At 44.0% G+C, this 21583-nt stretch overlaps 1 protein-coding gene across 2 annotated transcripts in view; it reads right to left on the reverse strand.

Moving 5' to 3' along the window:
- Nucleotides 1-20907, reverse strand: part of PTCHD4 (patched domain containing 4) — a 97929-nt gene extending 77022 nt beyond the window's left edge. Inside the window, exon 1 of one of the 2 annotated variants that reach the window (XM_038133230.1) lies at nucleotides 20309-20907. In XM_038133230.1, coding sequence (XP_037989158.1) covers nucleotides 20309-20734 — 426 coding nt within the window. In that variant the 5' untranslated portion in view covers nucleotides 20735-20907. Of the gene's footprint in view, nucleotides 1-20134 lie in introns of both variants that reach the window. The other variant, XM_038133229.1, reaches the window with a different exon arrangement.
- Between the last annotated feature and the right edge of the window lie 676 nt (nucleotides 20908-21583).

The raw sequence follows: 21583 nt of genomic DNA on the forward strand, positions 1-21583 counted from the left end.
GTCTTCTGCTAGTGATAATAGTAGTAGGCACAGATCCTCTCAGCACGCAGCCCAGAGGGACACTAGAAATACTCCCTCACTACTAAAATTACCTGTGGCCTTTTTTTTTGTTTCCTTAATATTTTCAGTGCAGCTGCTGCAGGCCCAGCTCCCGCTGGGGGTTCTGAGCGGTCACTGCAGTGCCAGCCCTCGGCAGGGCCTTGCCCTGCTGGGTGTTTTCTTTGTCCAAAATCACTCTGAGTTTGGAAGAAAGGGGCTGTAGTCAGTGCAGAGAATGGCAGGGAGGGCCAGCTGTGGGTATTGGCACTGAGGGACGGGGTTTAGTGGTGGGCCTGGCAGTGGCAACTCAATGGTTGGACTTAGTGATCTTAGAGGTCTTTTTGAACACAAATTATTCTATTATTCATCTCTGCTCTGTATGGCATCAGCCTCCTCTGGCTTTTCTCTCACAGGTAAAAGGGAGGGTTTGAGCTATTTTTGAGAGGACACGGCTTCTACCCCCTCAGCACCTTGCTTGGGCTGGTGAGGGTTTTAAAACTCTTTTCACATCCCTAGCAATGAGGAAAGGAGCCCTTGTTCCCTACTGCTTGATCACTCTCATTCAAGTACACCTACAGGACCTTAGCCAACAAACTTATCTCTATTTTTATTTTTCTTTAACTGCTTCCTCTCATCAGCTGGAGTGATAGATCATTATCAAGCTACATTATAGAAATGTTAGGATAGAGCACACCATCCTGCTTGCATGCTATTTTATCTTAAAAGCTTAAACTGTTCGACAGAGGGCAACCAGGAATGTCTGCTGAAATACATTGTGTGATAAACATCCTAATGAAATCAATGCAGTTGTTCCTCCCTCTGATAAGGACATTCCTACTCTACTGTAGGTCACAGAAAATATTATGCTAAAAATCACAGAAGTTAGGATGAAGCAAGTTGCTTCTCATCCAGCTGCCAGTTTTCAAGGTAAAAAAAGTAATGAAAAATTTAAATCCCCTTTCATTTAGGGCTTAACATATTGGGCTGCTCATGTTCCTTTCAGCCTCACTGTGAAACTTTGGAGGAAGGTTTTTTCTGCTCAATCAAACTGATTTTTCTGTCCCTGTCCCTAGTACAGTTATGCATGGAGACCTTGTACCAGTCAATCCCTGTTACACAGCCACCCATTACCAAAAATTCTTGCAGCATTCCTTTCCAGAGCAAAGCATGTAATGCTGATTCATGTCAGCATTTTCCCACATGTTTTTGGGTAGCAGTTTTCCTGCCCTTGCAGCTGTGTAGGTGCTCCTGCACTGTTCGCTGTGCAGCTGTTCTGTATGCATGAAGGGTGGAGGGAGCATCCAGAGGAGGTGAACTCTGAGGGCAGCACATTTGAGGTAGAGCTGCACCTTGTCTGGCTGGGAACAGGGACAGAGCCATGGCCTCGGGATCTGTTCACACGCCAAAAACGAATCGTATGAAAGTGGCCATGAGAAGTTATCCAGGAAATAATTGTCTAACTCTCTGCTGCAATAAGGAAGAATTCATTTATTTCTGGCTCCCCAGCAATGATGAGGCTCAGCTCACCAGCTGGCCAAGCGAATTTGGTTTATAGTCATTGTGAAGAATCAGGCACATCTAAAGCATGATCTGCTCCATCCTGAGGTACAGTTCAGAAGCAGATTTGTTCTCTGCAGTTGCCTGTCTCTGTCCCCTTAAAGCAGAGGCATGAGATTACTTGAGACTTGACCCTGGATTTTATCCTGTTAAAAACTGCCTGACCTGCCTTGTCATTCCTGGCTCACGCTGGCCTCTTCACAGATGCGTCCTGCTGGTTAACAAACCCACAGCCCTTCAGCCCCTTCCCGGGGAAATCATGGACTTCTAGGGTGATTTTTAAGTGAAAGAGAGAAGTACACAGAGCACCCAAAAGAGAACCAGAACCATCTGGCATATCTTTCTGGTGACCCTTGGCCTGTACCCCTACCCTTCACAGCTTTCAGTTTCCAGTTTTTGATACAGGAAGCAAGAACAGATGAAAAGTGTTTCAAGAGACATATATTGTAGTATTAATAACAGAGAATAAGAGAAATGTCCCTAGAAGTAAATCAAATTATGGAAGAATTCATAAGGGTGCAATAGCAAAGTGCGACTGCTGTTAAAGAGCTTTTCTCTTTGGAGGAGCTTCTGGCAGTGCACAGTGGTGTTTCTGGGTGGTGTTCCTCACCTTATTCCTTCAGTGTCACCCTGCTTTTCTGAGAATCATAGTGTGGTCAGGGCTGGAAGGGACCTTTGAAGGTCACCTGGTCCAACCCCCTGCAATGAGCAGGAACATCTTCATCTCAGCCGCATCCAACCCGGACATGAATGTTTCCAGGGATGAGGTGTCCACCATCTCTTTGGACAAGCTGTCCCTGTGTCCCATCACCCTCAATGGGCATCTCTGTCAAGACAAGGGAAGAACAGAAGGGAAGGAAAAAAGGCTCTGACTTCACCTTCTGCTTCCCTTGCATGTTTCTCTGGGAAGAAAATACAAGATAAGCTCTCTCCCTCCTACACCAGCTTCACTCCACTTCCCTCCTAGACTATATTGCATCCTTACATCCTTTGCAACCCCTCTTCTATTTTTTGTCCTATATTAAAGCTCTTTGTTGTTCAACTAATCCCTCACCCACAAGGTCAGATTCCCATTCAGTCCATCTCAGACTCCATCCCAGTTCCTTTTAGAAAAGAGGAATAGATTACCTGCCCAGCAGAGCTTTGTCCCCAGCTGTCCTGAACAGCACCCGTGCACCCAAGGACACCGTGGTGTCCTTGAAGCTGATGAGCAATACCCACGTGGGCTGTGATCATTCATCTCCCTAGGTGGGAAGTGTGCTGGAAGATGGGGGTGTCACAGACAGCACAAAGAGAACTGCAAGTACTGGGGGATAATTTTGGGCTACAGCTGGTCTCTGCCTTTTTCTTGTCTGCCCTCCATCAGGAGCAGAACACAGGCAGAGCAGTGAAACAGCTTTGGCACAGACTGTTTGGGCAGGTAAACAGGTGTCAGCACCCCAGTCCCACGAGATGGATGCGGGGGTGAAGGCCACAGCTTTCTTTGGATGCCCAGCAGCCTGGGGACGCGGAGAAGGCTCACTCAGGAGGAAGGTGGGTGACTCAGAAAGGCTTGTAGGTGAAACAAGTTCACCTTTCAGAGGAGATCCTTGTCAGCAGGACCTCTGAAGTCCTAGGTTACCCTGGGTGTGTAAATCTACCAGGTCACATATTAAAACATGACTGTCCTCTTGTTTCCAGCGGGCACAGAGCTCCTGTTCCCCCCTCACCATTCATTGACCTTGGAGTTTGTGCTCTGCCCTGCCCAGGATTACAAGCCCTCAAGGCAGAACCTTGGGACCAGCCTCTGCTTTTCACAGCCTGTTCCTGCCAGTGGAGGAATCACAGACCATAGGTATGCCTGCATCTGTCCCCTAAATCCTCCAGGATGAAGTATGATGGTAAAAGTAGCCAGTGCAGATCAGAACTTTTGCAAGGAGATGCCAGGTGGGGGGAAATCCAAGCTCCTGGATTGCCTGGTAGAGTTTTGACTCCCCACCTATGCAAACTGAGAAAACATTTAAGCCTCTGCCAGTCGCTAAGCCATTAAAACTTCCCAGGTACAATTAAAAAAAGAAAAAGGTCCTGGTCTCTGTGGTTTTGCCCACTGCTACTCTTCATCCCAAAGGATTTTGTTTGTACCATGGAGAAACACAGGAATGAATCATTGACAGCAATGCCTGGAGGGAATTGCATAAAGCACCAATATTTGGATATATACAGTTAAACACTCTCACTGAAATATGCAGGAATGTTTGGAGAATGCATTTACTGTCTCTCATGTTTGGCAGTCTCTATGAATCTATATCATGAGTATTTTTAATCAATGAATACTCTATATTAATTCTAATTTCCTCCACAGCTTAGGCACAATATTAAAAACATTCAAAGAAAAGGAAGAAAATTGCAACGAGTGTTAAAAAAATAAGAAATGTTTTTTCAGTGCAGACCACTGGTCCATCTAGCCCAATTTTCACTCTCTGTCCATTTCTAAACTATGGTGCACCAAGACAGTGTCTTCCACGACACAGATGGAAGATGCCTTTGGGAGCCTCAGAGTATTGTTGATTTTCCAGCTTTTCAACAAAAAAAGGAATGAAATGAGCTGCTTGGAAGGAGTAGGAAGAATAGAGCTGTTCATTTTTTAAATAGATAAATCATTATCACAAATGCTGTGTTTTGAATTATATTAGCAACAAAAAGTAAGCAAATGAATGAATTAAAGCTATCTTTGTAGCCCAGTGAAATTCAACAGTTTTATTATCTCAAGAGGGTCTTGCATTTCTCCAAATGGAGTAAACAGGACAACATTTGACCAGAATTCTTTCTATCTCTTGGTAATATTTAATCTTAAGATTCTTCAGGTCCATGGAGATATAGGTTAAACAAGATCCCAATTATTAAATTAAAAAAGACAGCGGAATACACCAGAAATATAGAAAGCCTTCTTTCTTGAAAAAAGCAAAAGATATAAAACTGCCTGAAAAACTTCATACCATACTCCATAAACCCAAGCTAAAGAGATTTGGGGGGGATGAGAATGGGATCCAGTGACTGTCCCTAACATGAGATTCTAAAGAGAGGATACAGATTTTCACTGACATATTTGTGGGCCCTCTTGCTTTGTGAGCATCCCACTGTGTGCCTCTTCTAATTGCTTTCCTTACACCACTTGAAGTCCAATACACAGAAGAAATAGGAAGGAAACCTGCCAGAAAGTGAAAGGGATTGGATTTGCCTAGTTTTATTACTTCATTTAAAGGAAATGTTAAAAAACAAACAGCAGAGAATAAAAAGTGAGAATAAAAAGCAGATCCACAGGAATCATTTAAGCTTTTACAATCTGAAGTTTCAATAATGACACAGAAAAGGGTGCTTTTTTCTTTTTAAATTATGTTTTATGTTGGCAAACATCTCTTTAATTTTATCTGTCTCTGCTCATCCTCTTTTCTCCAGGGACCAGCAGCCAAAGTACTGAAACACTGCAAAAATGTTCTATCAAAGGCAGGAAGAAAAGAAGTAACTGAGAATCAGACAGACCCAAGTATGATGTGGCAAGATTTTGAGGCTAGAATGGTTTTGAGGTTAATTTACAGGTAACTGGATTAGCTAAGCCCAGCCTTTGAATACAAGATGCTGCTGTGCTCTTATCCAAGTACTAGCAGGGACTTCTGCTCTCACAATGCTCAGTAAGATATAACAAGGCACTGCACAAAGCAGATACAGTTGAGGACACTTAACACTTCTAGCTGAAAATTCCTCTTTTCTAAGAGACAATTAATCAGTTTTCCCTCTTTTTTCTTTATTCTCAAATTTGGCATTGTACAGCAATTTCTCTACCGTGAAGCATCCCTCCCTTCTCTCCAGCACACACTGGCTTTTAATGAGTTTGGCCATTTGTTAGCTGGAGAGAGCCAAAAAAATGTCTACTTTCAGATGTTTTCCTTTTTTATTCTTTTATTCTTTTTTTCATGGTGCTGGACAAAGATCTGGGAAGGGGAAGTGGGAATGAGGCATTTAAGTAGGCCTGTGTTTATGCATTAAAATCTAACTAAAGCTGGGGTTCTGCTAACTCCCACCCAGGGTACTTTTGAATTCAGTACATTCATAGGGATTTTTGACACCCACATTTGAACATCAGCAGGTAGCTTTTATATTTTTAAATTCTATCTCAAGATCACCTTGTAATGTGTTCCCTTCCTGGTAAAATCTTGTGTTCTTAGTAGCCCATAGAGATGAAGGTGTTGTCATGTGCTATCCTCTCACAGGTCTTCTTTAATTCTTAGCCCAGTTAAAAAAATAAAGACCATGGAATCGTGGCATGGAATACCACATCATGCCATGGCATCAATGTGGAATTGTTCAAAAACATGTAGGTGTGGTGTCTGGGGACATGGTTGAGTGGTGGACTTGGCAGTGTTGGGTTAATTGTTGGACTTGGTGTTCTTTCCAACCTAAATTCTATGATTCTCCACATTGGGCTTCCCATTGTCTCTCATCACTGCAGAGCTCTGACACAGGAAGTTCACTGACACTGGGAGGGTTGGATTTCTGAATTTCCCCAGTCATATTCTGTGGGAGAGGGTGTCTTGCACTGTATCAGCACAGGGCACAATGCAGCGATATACCAGTGTTACACAACAGCGTGAGACAATCAGGAAATTTTACATTATCCCAAATCCTTCACCTAGAGAGTGCAGGGGATGCCACTGAACAAGGTCTGCATGCCTGGAAAATGATCTCAATGCAGCCTCTCTGCTATGGAGGACTGGGATGACACAAAGAAAGTCCAGCAGATGCTGAGGTCTCGGTTCAGACCATAATCACTGGTCACCAGTGAGGTTCTGGCAGGACCCAGGACCCTGCTGTGCAAGGTGCTGTGCAAACACACAGCTGGAGAAACTGCCCATGCTCCACAAATCTTCTCATTCTGGTGCTGGACTTTCTTTAGTAGCTGTATTTCTCAGTGTGAACTGGGGATGCTGCCAAAGGAGAGGTCCCTTTCCTCTCTGTTCTAAGCTTGCTTCTCCTCCCTGCCAAGCTTGGGAGCAGCTGCTCATGTGGTGTGTGGTGAAATGGATTGGAGAAATAATCCAGGTTTATGCAAACTGAACAGGAGGGAAAAAAGAAAAAAAAAACAACCCAAAAACTGGAAAAACAAGAGATTTAATCCCCTCATCCCCTCCTTGCTGCCATCTGGCAGAAGATTTTTTAATTTTCTCTGCTCAGACCCCCCAGTCTGGTGGTGATATCAGCTGTGCCACACCTGAATGTGGCTGTATTTCACAGCTGAGTATTTGTACTTACTCTGGATACACAATCCCTACCATCTTCAAGGAGAGTTTCTGATTTGGATGTGCCTCTTCAGCCAGAATAAAGCATGAGAAAACACAATGGAGGCTCCGAGGTCCTGAGCCAGGCTGCCTAACCAAGGCACCAGGTTGGGAATGTCAGGACTATTGTGAAAATGTCAGGACTACTTGACTGGCTGCTACAGGAAAACAGGGCACCTCTGGAGGGCAATTTTTATCTTAAATGGACTGAATCTCATTCTTAGGGATTTTAGTCCTCCTAAAGCCTACAATGCCCCAAAGCCTACTTTATGTACCTTCATAAAATGCTTGAAGTTAGGTTATGTGGGCTCCTAGGTTATATATGTTAATGTGGTGCTGCTGTTAAGAATGAGCTCAAGATACAAAGAGAGATTAATATTTAATTACTGTGCATAAGCACTTCTAAAGAAATGCAGAAATTCTCTGTAAATAATATTAGTATTAACAACCATCTTTTCAACTTATTTCAGATGTGTCCTTACAATACATGAAAGCTTTTCCCCCAAAATATATAGTTTACAATTACTGTAATGCCATAGGTGTTAAAAAACAAAAAAGGTTTTTCAAAAATCACCGGCTGTGCAAAGTGATTTTTCAATTTTATATTAGTATAGTCTATTTGGAAAGGTTTTGGTTCTGGCAGAACAGGAAGGATTTGACTTCTAATTCTAAAACAAAAATGTTGCAGATGGTGGGACCTTGTGGTATCTAGCCACCTTTGGATTTCAAGCAAATATTTAGGGAAAAATTCTGATAGTGTTAGCCAAAGAGTAATCAGAGGGTAAAGCACTTCCAGATGATGGAATTTCAGCATTTGTCCTCTGAGCACTCTGCAAAATCTCTGTCTCCCTGCTGCAATAAACTGCCAATATCTGGCAATCTATTTTGGATGAGGATGGCATTTAATTCCAGTTCCTTCAGTGGGAGCTAATTCCTTATTCAGATTAATGTATTTTAGTTCTTTTGTGACTGTCTAATAATAATTTCTAAAAAGAGTTTTTCAAAGCCCTGTCAGAGATTTGGAGTGAGAAAAAGTTGCAATGGACTTGAGAAGAAGCCTAGATTTTCCTTGTGAAAATATTCTGGTAGGTTTTATCTCGTGTCAGTGCAAACACAGATTATTCCCTAGAATTTTTGGAAAATCTTCATCTGACATGAGCCTTTTCTGTAAAGATCTCTAGATTTAGCATATCCTCATGCTTACAGAAATTTCATGGAACTTTTTTTTTTGGTGATTTGAAATGAAACTATGGTGGCATTATCCTCACCTGATTTCAACCATCTGAAAGGTTAATGCATAATATGAATATTATTTCTCTGGTCCATATTGTCTTTGAATGGTGAGTTTCTCCTGTCCTAATGTAGATGTTTAGAAAAACTGAAATTAATTACTCCTGTAGGTTCACCCTTCTATCCTCTGGTTGCACATTGGGCTCACTTTAGATTAGATGCTGACTAGGAAAGGGCTCATATTAGAGGGAACAGATGTGTTGCTATCATGACTCTCTGCATGAGCACCCACAAATTGCTCCACCACAGATCCTCACTGGAAGGGTCCCAGCCTGACTGTGAAGACCAGACCAGATCCCATCCACTGCAGCAAAGGTCCTGACATTGTGGACAAAAAGAGGAGAAGAAATGGCCTGACCCCACAATTCTTTTCACAAATATCACCAGCCATTTCCCAGACAATTGTTCTGCAATCATGCTCAAGTTGGACAAGGATATGATCCAGCTGAATATTTCATAGCTATCCTGTTCAACTAAGTTTTAGGACTGTCTGCTACCATAATTTTCCCCTGGCACAACCAGAATACAATTAAGAAATGACAAAATTCAACAGGGACAAAATGGAGCCAATTTGTGACATTAGGGGTATGAGGATTTTCAAATTTGACGTGCTGGGGAACAATCAAACAATGCACAACATGGCAAAAGGACTTTTACAAATCATCCAAATCCTAATCAAATCACCTATCAAAAATCCACAGTCAGCACAAAACTCCAGAAGAAGACTTGTTTCATTCTAGAAAGGAGCAAAACAAAAGGAACAAAGAGAAGCAAAATTCCATCAAGGCTTCCCTGACAATTTCTCACATCCTCTGCAGCCTTCAAAGCACTGTTCAAGCTCTACAGAGGGAACTGTGTGTGTCCTGCTGAGCTTGATCTGCAAGAAGGTGAAGGAGGAAGGAGAACATCAAGTACTGAAATGTCCGTACTTGCAGAGCAGTGTCAGAGTCAGAGGTAAAAGTAGGTGCCTTTTCTCTGGGGGCTGCAGAACTCCAACTGCAACATCAACTTTGTGTTTGACCTTGGTCATGTCATTTAAATGCTGCAACTTCACTTTGCAACTAACATGAATCAGTTCCAAGGGAGGACCCTATGTAGCCCTTTAGGCAGCAGAATGTAAAAAAGCTCTTCAGAAAATGGTATTATTTCCTGCTCAACTTTCTAGCTACTCTGGATCTGTCTGTGTAAATTCCGTGACTCAGCTGCTGCTGACATGTCCTCCTTGCTTAATATTATCTGTGAACTTCACTCCTGTGCAATTCAATTCCATTTCCTGATAATTAATAGAGATGTTAGATGAGACCAGACCTAACACAAATTCTCCAGATACCCTGCAAGATACCTTCCATAAACTTGTTACATTATCATTTATCATGATTCCTCGTTTACAATCTTTCAGCCAGGTTCCAACCCACATGACTGATTTCCCATCCAAGCCAATCTGAATTAATTTCTCTATTAGGGTTTCTTCATAATCCTGCACAGGCCAGGGAATGGGTTAGACTGACCTTATAAACCTTTTATGTGTTTGACCTCTTGATGTTACATGGAAGAGTCTCATAAAACTCCAACAGCTCTTTGAATTTCTCTAGCAGCACCACAGCCCTCCTTTAGGATGGGAAAAATCAATGTAAAGGAGAAGTCACAGCAGAATATGAATTCTTGAATGCATAGGCTTGCACCAAAACCACCATCCCACACCCCAAAATGCTCCTTTACCAAACATCTGGAATGTTGTTCTTTGTGTTTGCTATATCCTCATGGAAGAGGTTGTGGGAAAAGCCAATTCAAATTGTTTAGGCGTGAACCTGAGTTTTTTGAGCTTCATCCTGGGATATTCCCTATCCTGGTTATCTTTTCTTTAGGTGCTCTAAATGAAATGAGAACACATCCCATTCCGCCTTATTTTTCTTCGTTATTTTTACTATTTTAAAATGTAATTGGGTTTTCCACAACGGAAGTATCAGAACAGCTCCTAAAGAAGCTTTGTTCAGATCTGTTAAGTAGTGACAAATGATCTGTTTTAACTTGCCTTTTGAGGTGAATGTTGTGATGAAAAAAACATGGATCAGATGCAATTACAGCATTTGACATTTATATGAGACAAATTTCCCTTCAAGGATGTCCTCCTTCTCCCACTTCCAAAATCTGATAATTAAGGCAAGGAGATGGTAAAAGTTGTAAGGATACAGGCTTTATTCTTTTAGGAGTATAAAAAAAAGGCCACCCTTGTCTTTAAAATTGAATTCCCAAAACCAAAAATGAAATGCTTTATGAGACCAGGGGAGCTCTTAAGCTTGTCAAGCTTGTGGAATTTATCTTAGGGTATATACCTAAAGTCTGATGCTTGTGCTAATCTTGAAGGCTGGGGATAGAAAAGAGTGAAGAGACATTTGTAAATCTTCAGAAATGTTCGCATTTCTCTGTGGGTGTCCCAAATTTCTATGCCATTTACAATGACAAATCTGCTGTGCACCAACGGGGTGACCAGTGTTCTCTACATGCAGTTGGGAAATCAGTTATGGACAGGAAAATTAGGGTTAGTTAACAAAGAAACATCATTGTAAGAATATTTATTACCACATATTCTAGCCAGTCCTGAAGAGAAGTCAGTTTGTCATCTGGATGCAAAAGTCTACATGGTGAAATTTCTTTTGGGGGATGTTTTGTGCTCATCTGTGAATAAAACCTCACTCAAAGAGTCAAGAACATGAACAAACTGAACAGTGAATTTTAGGGAAAAAATGCACATGAATATTTCCATGTTGCATCTACTCGGCACTGAATTTATTAATGTATTTGTTTAATGTATTAAAATCTGCACTAAAAAATCATCCTGGAAAATGATTAGGAAAAAGGTGATTTATATTTAAGTCACAGATTCTGTCAAAGAGATGGAATTGCATAATGAAATACTGCTAACAACATCTTTCTTCCTAATGAACCGCACAATTTTTTACAAACTAGACGGGCTTGGAAAACTGGAAGCCAGGATCACTTGTCCCACCAAGACAGTGCCTTGGTCTTCAGTGTAAAACTGCATTAATGAGAGCCAGAGCACCCTCCTGGTGGGTAAATTTGTGTGCAGGGCTACTGGGCTGTGTCCTCAGCCATCTGGGTGAGTTTATTTTGCTGTGATTTTCCTTCCCTAAAGTTTGAATATAGGAAAAAATTCCCCTTAAAGTGACTTTGTTTTTTTTCCCTCCTTTATTTTCTAATCTAAAGTATAATGTGAGAGAAAAATATTTTTGGAATAACTTTGAAACTACCTAGAATTACCCTCTTTAATACAAAAAAAAAACCAGGAACATTTTGTTAGGGGCATGTCAAAATGAAACTGTGGGAACCTGCCCTTGTCCTTCCATCCTTCAAAATGAAATTAGGGGCAGGGTGGACATTGTTTCAAAAATGCTTTTGTTTTCAAGAGTCCTGTAACTTCACATAGAAAGAGATGCAGCTGAAGATTTTTTGGCCATCCAGGTCATGCATAATTTAGTTCAGGTAATTCAGGAATTAGAACAGAAGCACCAAAACCCTCCATGGCCACCGCTGAATCATAGCACCCTTTAGGAAGATGTTGACACGTGTGCAAAAAATGCACGATGCGTGTGGCAAGAATCACGCCTGCCCATCGGGCTGACAACACCTGTGTAACACTGGTGGAAACAATTACACAAAGTGTAAGAGAAGCAAGATCCTCCCTTACACCAGGGCAGCTTTTCTGTCTTGTTTCAGTGCCAAACTTGGGCACGAGGGTTCAGCGCCCCAGAACCAGCCCTGTAGGTGGTGTTTATCCTTACATGTTGTGAGAGATACATGCCAGGTGTTTGGGCTTCCATGTGGAAATATTTAATCGGGCCCCTGAGGTGTCCCACCATTAGCACAAGGAAATAACTGTGGCAGGCTGGAGATGGATCTTTAATTCTCTTTGCTACACTGCATTGCACTAGGAGTCTCAGTGCTGTCTGTTGCCTTCAAAGGTGTGGGGCAGGAAGGCAGGACTGCCCTTTACCTTCTCAGATGCCCTCAGCACAGACAAGCAGGCTTTAGGGCTTGTGTAATTTTTAAAGAAGAATTGGTCTGCAAGACACCAAAATATTTGCCTTCGTACGTACTCAGGAAATGTTACACGCATGCAGTGCCAACTAATTTTTTAGCTATAGATCATTATGAGACCAAAACTTTCTGCAGATTAGCCAGCTAGTGACATGCCAGTCTCACAACCCATGCTCACCCAGAAACTCCCTGTCTGTGATGCCAGTTTGCTGGCAATAGTGGACTGGAGGAGGGTGTGTTTGATGGCAAAACATAAAACCAGGGAGAAAAGCTGATCTGGCCAGCTCACAGTTGTGAAGGCTGTCTGATGTCTTGCAGAGCTGCTGCTGGGCATGCAGGAATGTTGTTGTGGAGGAATTGCCTCGCAATGTATGAGTGGTGCTAAGGAGAAGAAAAAGAACTTCAGCAAAATTTCATACCAGAGCTGTCACCAAAAAAAATGATTTCCAGTTTGCCCTTGAGCTGATCCCACAGTAAATCTTTTTAGATGGAAATCCTTCCCCTGCCACCAGCTCACCCTTGCTAGTGTCATCAGAGATCTCCAGCACTTCACCTTAAGCTCCTGCTCTCAAGTGGCTTGACCAGTGTAAAAGCGAGGCCAATTCACCCCCAGTGAGTCCAGGGCTAGGGCAATGACATGTGCCACTGCATGTAATCATATCTGCAGTGCTCAGGAGCTCGGTCACTGCTCTCTCCCTTTGTAGGATGCTTCACAGCCTCACTTCCAAGAACTTCTTTTACTGCCTATTCCCCACATGAGCACCTTGCCCCTTAGCAGGTAGGAGAACAGAGAACAGGACCAATACAGTGAGAAAAAGAGGTATAAAAGACTTCATAGCTTGCTCCTTCAGCCTCTCATTGTCTTCCCCTCTCCTTTCCATCACTCAGAGTATCTGCTTTCCTACATTGTTGAAGAGTTTAATTTGTGTTTAAAGCTGTTTTACAGCTCAAGTCCCAGCCGTGTCTCACTGTTTGCACTGTGAAGGGGCAGTGGATGTGGGGCCTGCATAAATTAAAAGCTTTCAATACAAATGCGAGATCATGCTTTCCCCAACTCAATTAACTTCCCTTGGAAAACCAGTCAGAGTGTTCCTTTGCAGTAACCACTGCATAGAGGTCTTTTATCTCAATGTATAAAGAGGTTTAATATGGGTTTGTCTCTTAGATTGCTGTATTCCAAATGCCTACCCCAGCCTTACCTACATCATTGTTTGCCAGCTAAGATATGCCTGTAACTGCATACCCACATATGCATGAAGGATGATAAATAATGTAAGAACTTCTTTTTGGCCATATTTATCAATCTAGTTTTGTCCTTACAAGGTTCCTCTCACTTCTACCATATATAAGGATCTCCTCTCCTCTCCTCTCCTCTCCTCTCCTCTCCTCTCCTCTCCTCTCCTCTCCTCTCCTCTCCTCTCCTCTCCTCTCCTCCTCTCCTCTCCTCTCCTCTCCTCTCCTCTCCTCTCCTCTCCTCTCCTCTCCTCTCCTCTCCTCTCCTCCTCTCTTTCTCTGGGAATATGTCAGGTCTTCTTTACTAATGCTAATAAATTTTATTCTCCTGCCTTGCTGGGTGGTAGCTGAATTTGTTTTAATTCTTGTTACAGATACCAAGAATATCCATCTGTTGTAAATCTGAAGACAGAAGTTCAGATCCCTCCAAGAGCTGACACAGCCAGTACAGTAGGGGGTTACAAAGACCTATTGGGAAAACATAGGGATGACTGTTATCAGAAGACACCATGTCAGTGTAGAAACATTGGCAAGCCTTAACCAAATATTTAGTAAAGGAAATAAATGGGTTTTCATGTCCAAAGAGGACAGTGTTTTTTAGGAAAATGGCAAAGTTCTGCTGGGTTTTCTCCCTTTGGCGAGCAGATGACATCCATCCCAGATCCCCAGGGATGAGCCATTATCACCAGCAGAAGAGGTTTGTAATTGCATCTTGCTCCTCTCTCCTCCTAAACAACCTTCCAATTGCTTCTTTATTATTATTCACATCAAGGCCTGGCACTGCACAAAAGGCCATGTCCCCCTGCAAGTGCTGACAAAACTAAAAGTGGAGTATCTGGGAGGGAAAGGCAGGAAGCAGACAACCAAGGTCATCCAAAAGGTCAATGGAGAATACTTTCTTTGCAGTCTTCTACATGGCCAGAGCTCTTAGCTGCTGGATGGGAAGTAATGAGCCCCACATCCAAGGAACTTGCTCTCTACACCCCTGGTCAGCTGAAGGTGGAATGTCCCTCAGAGATTGACAAGGATCTTTAGGTTCTGAACTGAAGAATGGCAATTCAAAAAGAGCACCCAAACCCTCATTCTTGCTTTGTTTGGTTCTCTGCTGCCTTTCTGCTGTTTGTTTACACTGGAATGGCTTATCCTGGTACATGTTAACCCAGTTTCATGTTCCTGGTGCAATTAGGGCTCATAGCCTGGCCTTGCTTTACAGGAGACAGTGTTATCTTAATGCTTGGTCTATCAGAGCCAAGGCAGAGACCTTTCCTAATGTACTAAGCAAAGGGAGGAGTGGAGAATTCTCCTAAAAATGCAAGGAAACACTTATTTTCTTGCCCAAACTGAACAGACAGACTGCCTGATCACATCCTCAAGAGCTGATATCTGCAGAGATATCTCCCAGCAAAGACACAGCTGCAGCACCCCATCCAGGTGAGGAGGTTCAGGAGCCCTCCCCAGTGCTGCTGGACAGTATGGAAACACAGTTGGAAGGGTAAAAGTGCATTTTTTCCCCAAATTAGTTTCCCAATCTGTGAGCCAGAAGATGCTCCTAAGCTTCAAACATTTTCCACTTGCTTTCATGCTACTGAGCAGCTATTCTGAGCTCAGCCTGCCCCATCCTGTCTTCATCTGCAAGGCTGAGATGAAAACTATCTGCAGCCTCCAGCCTCCCTCTTCTGATCTTCTCCCTGCACGTGTTTTATTACTTTGCTTTGACTTGGTAGCTTTTTCCAGCCACAGAGCACTTCACAAAATCCTGAGCCACATGCTTGGGTTGGGACAGGTGGTATCACAAACGGGTGCAGAGCCACACTGCTTTTGAGGAAGCATCTGCTCATTGGAGTTAGGGCAATCTTACACTCTAAGTGGTTTTACTGAAGGGATAATCAGTTTGTGGATATTATCAGTGCATAGATGCCTACTCTGATGGAGGTGGGCTTTGGTTTCATATTTTCTCTGTCCCACAGAGGTGTCCCCCTCAAGGGCACCTCAGGAGGGATTAATCTTAGAGCAGTCAGAAAGACTCCACAAATGCAAATGGAGCGAGACTCATTTAAAAGTACAGCTGTTAATGTGAGAAAAATTGAGAATCTGGCCAGTAGCAAAACTGCAATTAGAGGTTTCAGGATGTTAAGTGAATGCACATAATGCTTCAGCTTAAGCAAGAGCAGACTCAATATCCAGCTGATGTGTTTATCACAAATGTGGTAATAGAGATTTCTGGTTTATTGGCTGCTATTTTGCCTAGTGTTCATAAATGACTGATACTTAATTAATTGAAGGCAATATTACAGGAACCAATCTGCTGACAAAGGTTTCTTTAAACCAGCAGTTGTCACATTTATTTTAATCTCAGACAGGCAAGTTCTCAGTTATTATCTTTTCTCAGACAAAGTAACAAATAAACATGAAAAGCAACAAAGAAACAATAAAGATGAAATACCTGAAAAATGTTTTTATGCTTTTCTTTTTTTTCCTTCCATATAAAGACTGTGTTCAGAAATAGCTTTCATTATTTTTATTTGGGGTTTTTTTTGGCTTTTTCTGGAATAGGACAGCAAATTTTCTGTAGTTATAGGCGAATCAGGGTCAAAAAGCAATCTCTTCCCTCTTATTTCATGGTACACAAGAAGTAATCCTCAGGTAATCAATAATTCTGTTTATACCAACAAATAAACTGTGCCTCAGACCACATTCTGGCCCTGGAGGCAGGGGCACAATGTGCTCACTTCTAAGAACACCACACACCATTATCAGCAGGATGGAGCGGATTTACCAAGCCGGAGCGGACTCTTTCCCATGCTGTCTCTCAAGTCATGCCCAGTCACTGTTCTGGAAGTCTCAGCTGACAAAAACAAAGCTGATATTTTCCAAAACTTGGGATTTAACAGTTTGATGACTTACAGTGAGTGCTCAGTCTGTGCAAGTTCGGGCACAGTCCAGACCCTAAGCGCAGGAACATCTTTTTTATGTCCTGAACTGAGGAAAGCATGACCAGTGTTATCCACAAAGTGTCTCAAAAATCTTCATCAAGACTTCATATATCCAGCTTTGTTTTCCTGCTCTGCCACAGTCTATCTGCATGACCTTGGGCAAGTCACTCTCTGGCTGGGCTGCAGACTGCAGTGATCAGGCTACTGTGTCCCCAAAGCAATGAGAGCTGGCATTTTCCTTCAGCCTCGTTCACCTGCACTTGCCTAAAATGACCCCTAAGTAGCCAGAGTGGATTTTAAACCCATCTCAGGCATTTGAAACTTCCCTGCAGTCTGTGCTCTGAATGTGAATGCTGTGTCTCTGCTCCTTCTCTGGTCAGTGGAGAGACCAAGTTCCTGACTTATGGAGGGATAGGTAAAGTAGAAGTATTTAGGGCTGTAAGTTCTTCCAACACTACAGCAAGTAAAGGTTAAACAATTATCCTTCACATCCAGATTTCCTCAGGAAAAGCCAAGCAGTTTCATCAGATTTTGCAGCCCGATAACAGCTGTTCCAAAACTGAAGCAGTTTGCTGAAACCTGCTTGAGTGGTTCCCACAAAGTCCTGTGGGAAACCTGCCAAGAACTCACCCCCTGTCAGCCTTCAGCCAGCCTCACCTGAGAGGTTTGAACTGATTTGGCCTCCATCAGGAGATGAGAAGAGAGACAAAGTGAAAGCTTCTCACAAGGCTTGAGGGAAATAAAAAACTACAAGATGCAGCTCCCAGATGGAGCAGGAGAGGAACAGCTCTACACTGTCATTGTGTCCCAGACCAGCACAGTTTGACACTTGACCCATGTCAAGTAAACCAAACTGTGCTGTAAACTAAACACACGTGGGGGACCTTCATGGTTTGTAAATCCCCATATTGTTTTTAGAAGAATTTTGTTTAATTTGAGGCCATCATTAAAAGAGCAAAACCTACCAGTATTAACCAAGCAACATGACCTTTGGGAAAGTGAGGCAAACTAGAAGATCCTAGTGGGTCCTAATGGTGCAGGAAAGTTTAGCTGAGAAGAATCCCAAGGGCATGGACCAGTGAATACGATGAACACCGGCGCACACTGAATAAGAGCAGGCAGATTTGGCCCTCTTGTTTGCAGTCCCGTGAGATTTAGCCACAATGTTTTCCTTAATGTCACAACTCAAGTATGAAGAAATACAAAACCTCACAGATACAGCCACAGGGGTTGTTTCCCTTCACTGAACATCCAGAAACTCATCTACCCAAATGGGTGCAGCATCCGAGATCTTTCTGTTTAAACCCAATGAGACACCTCAAAACAAGAAATACAGGCCTGAGTTTCCACAGCCTTTGCTCAGAGGTGCAAAGAGACGGAGGTCAGTAAACAGCCTGAGAGCCAAAATTAAACCAAGATCTTGCCCATGGTTTGAAGGAGCTCATGAGATGCTGCCCACAACTACCTAACCCTTGGTAGATTGGACAACAAAGATGACAGAGATAAAGTAGTGAATTATTTTATACAAAACACTAATTTAATCCCAGCAACTGGAGCCTAAGAGACCAGAGAAGGTGAGTCTCTGCAGACACACCATTGTTGAAGACCTGGCCAGATTCAGGGCTGACCACAGATCCATGACAGAGTCCTTAAATATGAGAAGAAGGCAAATTGTGGCAAAGTGTGTTTCTCTTTCTCAGTTATAGTGGGACCCACAGAAATGGGTTGTAATTGCTGGCTTTTCTCTGAAGTGCAGTCACCGGCTTTGGTGGCTTTACCTTCTTTCACTGGCAAGAGGACAGAAAGCTCCCCTCCCTGCTCTGTCCAGCTTTAAACTGAGTTGCTTAAGGGTGTTTATTCCCTCACCCAGTGGATGAAACACAGCAACCCCTTGAGGGATTCAAGGTGCTGGGATGGTGTTCGGCAGTGCTCAGAGTTAGACTTCTATGTTTTGGGAAAACTTTTCTCTGTGTGTGAATTATCTGGCAATCCAATATGTGGCTAATACAGACCACATTATCTTTTCCTTTGCTTTTATCTTTAAAAAAAGGAGGAGCTGTAGGCAATCTTCTAATAAAAAAACAAACTGCAAGTGACCACATCCTAGTTTTGATAAAATCAGTTAGGGTTTGTCTGGAGAAGAAAATTAACCTAGATTGAGAGAGTAGGGTGACTATTTCTGTATAAAGCTGCTTTATAACACTGTTAGTCTAGGTTATCAGTGTTCTCCACTGAACTACCTTAATTTTAATTCTAAAATAAACAAAATGCAAAAGATTCATTTTAATTCTGCAGTAACAGGATTGTCTTTGCAGCACACTAGAAGATAAAATTTGTTCAGGCATATTTAATCCAGAATAATTTGTTTTTCTGAGCACTCTTTGCACTCAGGACTTTCCAGCAGTAGCAAGGACACCTTTTCATTTCCACACACTCCACTCAGGCAGCCACAACTCTGTACAAAGTAATTACTGTAACATCTACAGCCACGGGACCAAATCCAAGCTGTTCCACCTGGCACTTTTATTGAAGGAAAAAGACAATCAAATAAAATCAATCTATGTCTCTGCTTCAGATTTCGGAACAGGCATTGACTTTATAGGATCTTTTTCTGGTAAATGTACAGTAAGAAACAAATTATAACTTCAGGATCTTAGTGCTGGTACTTACAAGAGCATGTCCCTTATGCCCAAGGAACTCTTTGAAAAAGGGGGAGAGGTAATCCCAGAGAACTCTGGTTACAAGGAGGAGCATGTCCTCTCCCTTCTGACCTGAGCCATGAGTAAATAGTGTCCTAGGGAGTTTGTTACACCCTGTTAAATAAATCCTGCCTCGGCTGCAATGCCCAGGGGAGCATGCAGATGTACTGTAATCCACAAAAACTTCTTTCATGAGCAACCTGCAAACTTTGTACCTTATTCACTCACAGCAGGTAAGTCCTGGTGAGTGGAATTGCTCCAGATGGGAGGGAAAGCAGATGGGTGCTTGTGTGCCAGGGAAATAGTCCTGAGATAATTTGTGCCAAATTGTTTATTCTTTTAATTGGGAGGACTGAAACTTCTTTCACATTTTATCTTGTTTTAGCTTTGCTGGAAGCCTCTAGCTGGTGGGATCCATCCCAAAACTCCAGCCCATCCATCAGCAACAGAGTTAATGATTTTTACACTGAGAGAGGAAAAAAAAAAATCCCACTTCCCTTCACCTTCTTTGCATGCAGGTAAAGAAGGCAGGACACGTGAAATTGCTTCTGGCCCAAACCTCCTGCTGCTCTTACAGCACTGGCAGGGGCAGGGAGACACAGGACCTCACTGTGCCTTTGAGGAAAGCTTTTCCTGGCCACATTAAAGACAAATTATCCCACCACAGCAGTGAGGCTGGAAAAGGGGATAGTGCAAACCAGCTCTCAACCCCCCACCGACCTCCTGTCCCTTTCCCCCCATGAACTGAACCTTCAAGGCATTGCAAGGTCTGCCGGCGCTCAGGCTCTTCTCCGCTCCCTTCTTCTCCTGCTCCGGCAGCAGCGTCCAGTTCCCCACCCTCCCTCCTCACCCAGAGCAAAAGCAAGGCACCAGATTCAGCTGCTTCATGAGGAAAGCCCAGATCACACACATTTCCATAGAGAGAGATAGATATGATTATATTTCTCTTTGCTGTTTAGGACAAGAAATGAAGTGCTGCCTCTTTAATTGGCAAAAGCATGCAGTAAGAGCATACCTTTAATTTAGTGTTGGGATAGCTCACTTGCACCCTGGCTGTTGTCTTATTGGAGAGGGCAGCCTGCCTCAGATCCTCTAGCACTGAAATAATATCATCCAGCACGCATTTCTTATCCTGATTTCTCAACACACACAGATGGGAAAAAGTATAATTATAGCCTTTGTAGTTCACCTTCATTTCCAGCACGGCTCGGTGGATCTGCAGGATCACATCAGCCTGATGCAAAATATTGCCTCCGGGTTTGGAGAGGAGAATCACCCTGCCATACCTCCCCGGGGTGTGCAAGTCCGAATACAGCTGGCTTTTGGATTGATCGAGAGAGAAAAGGCTGCTGGCTAAGCTCCTCTCGATCTTGGCCAGGCTGTGGCTGGGGGCTACCAGGCTCTCCAGGTCAGTGTCAGGCTGGAAGCGGTTGAGCAGGCTGAAGCCGAAGATGATGGTCAGGACTGCGGGCACAGTGAGGAAAAACACCGGATGCCTGCTCACGAATAAGCCCAGCTTGTAGAAAAACGACTGGAGCCCTCTGTGTATCACCTGCCGCAGCATCCTCCACCAGATCCAGCCTGCAGATGCTCCTGGCCGTCTTAGAAAGCACATGTGACATGTGTAGCTCCTTACCCCTTCCTGCCAGTTTCCCTTTCTCTCTCCCTCTCTCTCTACTACTCCTTTAAAAGACTGCAGCAAGTTGCAGCAAGACAGCCAAATATTGATCAATGGGGTGTGTGTGTGCGTGCGGGTGTGTGTGTGTGTGTGCCGGAGATGGAAGGGACCGGGCAGGGGAGGGAGGAAAGGGGTGGGGGGGGTTCCTTGCTTTTTTTCCCTCTTTCTCTCCTTTTTTTCCCCCCCCCTCTCTCCTCCCTCCCCCAAGCCAGGCAGCATCGCCGCCCCCCTTCCCCTCCCTCCCCTCCCGCCCGGTGCCCCCCTTTCTCCGGCGAGGCTCGGGCGCTGCACCGGGAGCGCTGCCGGCTCCGCAGTGCCCGCTCCGCTCCGCTCCGCTCCGCGCAGCCCCGCGCCCGGCCCCGCTGCTCCGGGAGCTGCAGGCAGCGCTGCCGCTTCCCCCCTCCGCCCCTTCACACACACACACACACACACACACACACACGGAATTCGCCGGGGCCGGAGGATGATGCTGCATTTTAACGTCCCCCGACCCCTCCGTGCCCCTCCCTCGCTCCCCCTCCCCATCCCCGCCGGTTGCCGGAGGAGGGAGATCTCGGCCCGGAGACTTGGAGATCCGCTTCTCACGGCAGCAGCAGCAGCAGCCGCCGCGCTCCACTCTCGTCCCGCGGTCCCGCGGCTGCAGCATCCCCGCGCCGCACTCCTCTCTCCATCCCCCGGTCCCGCGGCTGCTGCATCTCCTGGCCGCGCTCCGCTCGCATCCCCCTGTCCCACCGCATCCCCCCGCACTCGGCTCGCATCCCCCTGTCCCACCGCATCCTCCCGCCG

This window comes from Motacilla alba, chromosome 3 (assembly GCF_015832195.1).
Source record: "Motacilla alba alba isolate MOTALB_02 chromosome 3, Motacilla_alba_V1.0_pri, whole genome shotgun sequence".
Lineage (NCBI taxonomy): Eukaryota > Metazoa > Chordata > Aves > Passeriformes > Motacillidae > Motacilla > Motacilla alba.